The 6,310-nt window shown below is 36.2% G+C and overlaps 1 protein-coding gene across 3 annotated transcripts in view; it reads right to left on the bottom strand.

Annotated features, from left to right (window-relative positions):
* Positions 1 to 3,350, bottom strand: part of LOC144969021 (mitochondrial pyruvate carrier 2-like) — a 17,534-nt gene extending 14,184 nt beyond the window's left edge. The window contains exons 1-2 of one of the 3 annotated variants that reach the window (XM_078907976.1): positions 2,922 to 3,350; positions 2,205 to 2,424 (exon numbers count right to left, since the gene is read on the bottom strand). In XM_078907976.1, the coding sequence (XP_078764102.1) occupies positions 2,205 to 2,310 (106 nt within the window). In that variant the 5' untranslated portion in view covers positions 2,311 to 2,424; positions 2,922 to 3,350. Of the gene's footprint in view, positions 1 to 2,204; positions 2,519 to 2,879 lie in introns of all 3 variants that reach the window. The other 2 variants (XM_078907974.1, XM_078907975.1) reach the window with 2 other exon arrangements.
* Between the last annotated feature and the right edge of the window lie 2,960 nt (positions 3,351 to 6,310).

Raw genomic sequence — 6,310 nt, 5'->3', positions numbered from 1 at the left:
AACTGTGTGTATCCATGAACGTTTATAGTCGGGTTAATACAGTTCAGTGAGCATTACTCATAAACGCGGATGGCAACAAAACAATAAGAAAGACCTGAGTGACGTCATCTTCGAACTTTCTATAGAGCAATATTCACTAAAAATGATCAAAGCGCTTTACAAGGGTGCCCTATCCAATAACGACGTTGTATTAACATATTAACCAGTTAATTGGAACAACTTTATTTTTAAAACATTTGGCCAGAAAACTCGTCCTTCAAATATCGATCGATTTAAATGACACTCTTCTTGGCAAAAACTCTCAAACCTGAGACCTCGCCAAGATGAGGATCATATAAATCGTTCGATCTTTGAAAAACGGGTTTTCTGGCCAAATTTTGAAATACATAATGTATTTCCAGAGGACACGTTTAACTGGTTGATATTTGGATACATTCTATCGACTCAAATCGGTATTAACTCTCTCCTTACCAACTGTTTTCAGAATTTTCCCTGGAACATCACAAGACCCAACACAAAAATAGATCTTTCTTCACTCAAACAGAAAAGCAACACGTAAATTCTATAGATAATATTGTTCAGCTCTACATCGCAGTGTCAAGTTTTTTTTGCTATGGCGAAAACTTTTCTTTAAATTCTGTGATATACAAAAGAAATTAGAATGGTAAAATTGTTGATTTTATCGTAACGAATTTGACGATTTTTTATGGGAGGTAAGGAGAGGGTTAAATTGCTGTGATTTTCATGCTAAAAATTGAATTTATATTTCAAAAATATAATTAAAAGTTGCTTAAGTCAACAGATAGAACGACCTTGACGTCACTCAGGTCTTTGTTATTGTTTTTTTTTTATTTGCCATCCATGTTTGTGAGTAATTTTCACTAAACTGTATTAACCAGACTATAAATGTTCAAGGTTACACCCAGTTTTGTGTGTTGGTTCGTTATATTTCTGGATGGCAATGTTGTGAGTTTCTTAGCCAAGCGCACAGCATCTATATTTTATTGATTATCGTTTCTTATAGTACCCAAAACTAAAATCTCACATTTATGAACACTCTAACTTTGAGCTTTAAATTCAGCATTTATATAGCGCAATATCCATTAACCGTGCTCAAAGCGCTTTACAAGGGGTGCCTGGCCAACAGCAACATTTAACACGTAGGACGGGACATGACGCATGTTAGGCGATATTACATTTTTTTTTCGGACAGAAAAACTGTTAACGTCCAGGTACTCATTTTACACCTGAGTACGGTGAGAGAATGTGAGTAAAGAGCCTTCTCCAAGGACTCAACTATGCGCAGAGCGAGGTTCGAACCCAGGGCCTTCCGATCCGAAAGCGAGTGGCATACCACTAGACCACATAGCCGAACTCTAACTTTAACATTGAAATAATCTTTGGCATCTGGTTCTTCTCTAAGTAACGCCGGTTTGAGGCGGTGGGTCACATTTGATATAGAGAGTTCTTACTGGCGTCACTCAGGTCTTTGTTATTGTTTTTTGCCATCCGCGTTTATGAGTAATGCTCACTGAACTGTATTAACCAGACTATAAACGTTCATGGATACACACAGTTTTGTGTGTTAGTCCGTTATACTTCCGGATGGCAATGTTGTGAACTCCTTGGCCAAGCGCATTCTATCTATAGATAGTTCTTAGTTGACGTCACTCAGGTCTTTGTTATTGTTTTTTGCCATCCGCGTTTATGATTAATGCTCACTAAACTGTATTAACCTGACTATAAACGTTCATGGATACACACAGTTTTGTGTGTTGGTCAGTTATACTTCCGGATGGCAACGTTATGAGCTTCTTAGCCAAGCGCATACTATCTATAAAATATAAATATGTTGACGTACTCTGAAGCAAAAAAAACCCGTCATATTTTTAAAAGTTTGGCTAGAAAACTCGTCCTTCAAATATCGATCGATTATAATGATCCTCACTCACGTTTTCAAAAAATTTCAAACCTGGGACGCCAAGTAAAATGACTCTCATCTTGTCAAAAACTGCCAAAAACGGAGACTTCAAAAACTTCCAAACCTGGGACTCCTTTTTTTTAAAGTCTTAGGTTTCAGAGTTTTTGACAAGATGAGGGACACATTTTAATCGATAATATTATATGTAGGACGAGTCTCCTCTTCAGGCCCAAAAAAGTTTGTATGTGTTTTTATTTTCCAGAGTACAGAAAGGTTAACTCACCAGCTGGATGTTCCCATAACGGTCTCATTCGTGGGGGACAATGCTTCTCACCGTGCCTTATGAGGGATTCATAGAACAAAGTGGCAAATCTAGGCATAAGCCTCATTTTTGTTGTTGCTAGAATTAGTTTTTACACACTTTCAAATTGTAAGTAAACAAATCAAAGTAACTCTTAAAGTTCAGCTGTCACATTTAACAATAAACGTTAAGGCTATTTATCCTGTCAAATATCAATTTTTGAAATCGTTAAATTCACTCCACAATACTATAATATTAACAACTAGAATATTCTAGTTCTCCAATTGAATTATAAACTGTAACAAATCAAAACAAGTTATCGAATGTCAAAGGTAACGTATCGATCAATTAATCCGAAAAATTCGAATTTTAATGTCCAACAATTCCCGCGATCTCAATGTCAACTTTGTTACGGTTCAAAACACACACACACACACACACATATACACATACACACACATAACAAACACACACACACAAAACACACACACATATACACATACACACACACATAACAAACACACACACACATACACACACACACACCGTTTAAATTCACCACACCGATGAATCGACACGATTTAATATAAATTATTATCATATTAATATAATATATTATAAATTATAACTGTAAATGTAAACGATAGCATACAACACCTCTGATTAGGACAATTCGAAACACATGTTATCTATAATTACACGCTTATCCAATCACGATAATGGTAGATTCCCTTTTGAAATATAAAAATAAACAAAAGTACATTTGCGTGTTTACAATAGGATGTCGCTATCACTATGAACTTCTTAATATCTTAAAGTGCTCTTGACAGGAAGAACAGTGCGGGTTGGTTTACTTGAAACTTCGTAGATTGTCGTGTTTTGTTATTCAAATTATGTCGGTTAAATATTATGTCGAGTCGATATGCACCCGTGATTATAACTGCAATGTGTGTGCATGTGTGTGTGTGTGTGTGTGTGTGTGTGTGTGTGTGTGTGTGTGTGTGTGAGTGCATGCGTGTGAGTCTGTGTTTGTAAAAGCCTGTGTATGTAAGCATGTATGTGTACACCGTGCAAGGAAAAATAAAAAGTAAGTATACCCTACCTAGTGTTGAAAATTTTAAAAAAGACAGTTACTAAGTGACTGTGTCTTCTACTTATACCTACATACTACATGACCGAAAGGGTGATAACCAACTTCAGCCAACACACGAAGATGTCACGTGTGTCTATTACTATTATTATATTAAAAAATTGCAGCATTCAACGGTAACCAGGTCAACAAGCAGGCCGAAGTTTACGACGATTAGCGGCGTTGGAACAGGCGGACAGTCAAATTATTCGAACACCGTTTGCATTTGTGTTTCTACTCTGTATGATATAATAATATATTACAGTGAATGACATAATCAGTCGGATGGTGAAAAGGTTTGAACTGAGATATTGCCCAGTTTAGTTAGAAGGGCAACATTTATCTTAAATGAGTTCTTGTCATAAATGATTAAATCAACCCTTTTTGTACATCTTCGGGAAATATCAAAGCTTAATACGCTTCGGCAGTCGTAACGTCACTTCCCTCGTAATGACGACATGGTAACATAGTAACTGGCTCTAAACTATCGGAACAATGGCGGACGCCCTTATGAAATATTTCTCCGACGAACCTAAAAGCGTATCCATAGGAAAATGTTTTGACTTTTACACATTCTTATCACAAGAGATGAAAAGTTCTAGCCAGCATGAAGAATAAAAAGTACATATTTTCTTTATTAGAACCACGATGGCGGCCGTTGCTGGGCGACATGACATCAGACTATTGAATCCAATTTCACTTCTAAATATTTTTTACAACTAGTCAAGTATAAAAAGTATGAAATTTGAGAAAAAGTTGATAGATGCCTTTCCCAAGCATCTGACCATAACTTCAAATAAATATTAAAATGCTTTGGGGAGCAAATTCTTTCAGGAAATGCAAAAATGCAAATCCAAATATTTCACCTTCCGACTGATTATGTCATGCACTGACACATATACTTAGCTGTTGCAAACTCAAACGATTAATCGGCCGGTATGGCGATGACTAAAAGAATTACCCCAATCCATCGCCCACCACCGACGTGCACTTATTTGCAGATCTGATAACCCAATTCCTTATGGGCTCATTGTTGTAATGGGAATCTCAAAAAATAACGCAAAATATTGTCCATTACAGCAATGTTAAACTAGGCCCATTAGTCGGTTCGGATGTCAGACCTGTATATATGTACACGTCGCCTACCACTGATTTGGTAGTTGACAGAGTTTATTCATATATTTATTTATTATTAAAAAACAGTTTTAGAAATATTGTTTGAATCTGCACCATATCTATTTTAGATCTTTTCGGGAGGGAGGAAGGTGGTGGGAATAAACTTTTTAAAACATGATTTCAAAATACGATTGCTGCCTTTGTCAACTCCTTTTCTCAGCTGTTACTTCATGCAATCTTTCTGTATCTAATATTTAACTGACTTCCTACCGATCCCAATCTGGGTGGTACTTACTGTGTCTTCTATCCCCCTTTATCTGTTTTCCGCCATGCTTTCTGTCGTTGTCTTGGAATGAGATTACTTGGTTTTGTCCTGGTCCTGGTCAGATACCCTGACTGAGAGGGAACCAGTCAAATTTATAGTTAGTTTTGGGAGATGATATTTTTTTTCCTTGTAAATCATCTCCCTGTTTTACACTGTATTATGTTTTGTTTACACGTTATATACGATTTGTAAAACATTTGAGTGTGTTGTTCCTCTTAGCGGGGACCTGTGCTCGTGTCTGGATTCGACTTTTAGGTGATCTCAAACTAAGTACTTTGAGAGTGTGCTCTTGAATCTGCACCTGCTTCTTATTTGAACCAATTCCACTTTGTCTTACATTTTCTTGGGTGCTTTAATTATAATTCTAGAACTTTTTTTTCTATCCTATTTTCTTCCTTTTTACTGGCGCTGATATGACCTTAATGTGTTGCAAGCGCTGTATATCCCTTAAAGACAAAAACAAAACGATCCCCAATAGGCAGGCTGATATTTTGGGGGGATGGTGTTTTTATTTCTTGCATTTTTCTCTCTCTGCTTTGTCTGCCACTGAATCTTACACTCTTTTTCAGATTTTTATCGTTTAACCCTTTCCTTACCAACTACAGTAAAACCGTCACATTTGTTACGATACAATGAACATTACTCTTATTCAGATTTGATTTGTACGTCACAACATTTGAAATGCAGTTTTGTAAAGCTCATCTCATAGATAGTATGCGCTTGGCTAAGAAGCTCATAACATAGCCATCCGGAAGTATAACGGACCGACACACAATACTTTGTGTAACCATGAACGTTTATAGTCTGGTTAATACAGTTTAGTGAGAATTATTCATGAACGCGGATGGCAAAAAACAAAAACATAGACAGGAGTGACGTCATCTTCGAACTATCTACAGCAGGGGGAATTAGGCTAAAACCGTGCAAATTCGGGTTGAAAGCATGAAAATTTGCATACAGGTTTCTAAGACCCATAGAAAAAGCATCTGATATAGAACCACTCTGGCAATCAGTCATAACGTATCGGTTATTACTGGAGAAATGATGAATAGAATGTACCCACTGCTTCAAATTGAGTTTTAAAAAATACATTATTGTGTTGAATAAGTATAATATTACGGGAATAATCCCGAATTTAGTCAGTAAGGATAGAGTTAAATTAAATTGTCTGCTTGTAAAAAGAATTCGATAAACTTATTCCGTGGTGTTCGAGTATGGCATTGCAATGGGTTTGCTGGCGGCAGCGTTCGAAAATAAGTTGCAAACTGTAAACGAATAACACGTCTCCAGTCACTAGATAGTTACACAAAGTGTAAGGACAAGACCTACATTTATGGAATTTATGCAGTTGCCAATCCAAATGGTTTTGGGCTCCTCGTCACAGCAGTAAATCTCTCATAACCAACTCTGCCGCACTACTACTACTAAAAAAACAAAATCCAAATAACAATTTAAAAAAAAATTATTTTAAATATAATAAAATTGTAAAATAGATAAATTTAAAAAAAAAGAAAAAGA

Source organism: Berghia stephanieae, chromosome 3 (assembly GCF_034508935.2).
Source record: "Berghia stephanieae isolate SIO BIC M18660-M18661 chromosome 3, UCSD_Bste_1.3, whole genome shotgun sequence".
Taxonomy (NCBI): Eukaryota; Metazoa; Mollusca; class Gastropoda; order Nudibranchia; family Aeolidiidae; genus Berghia; species Berghia stephanieae.
This window is presented reverse-complemented; position numbering and strand designations above follow the sequence as displayed.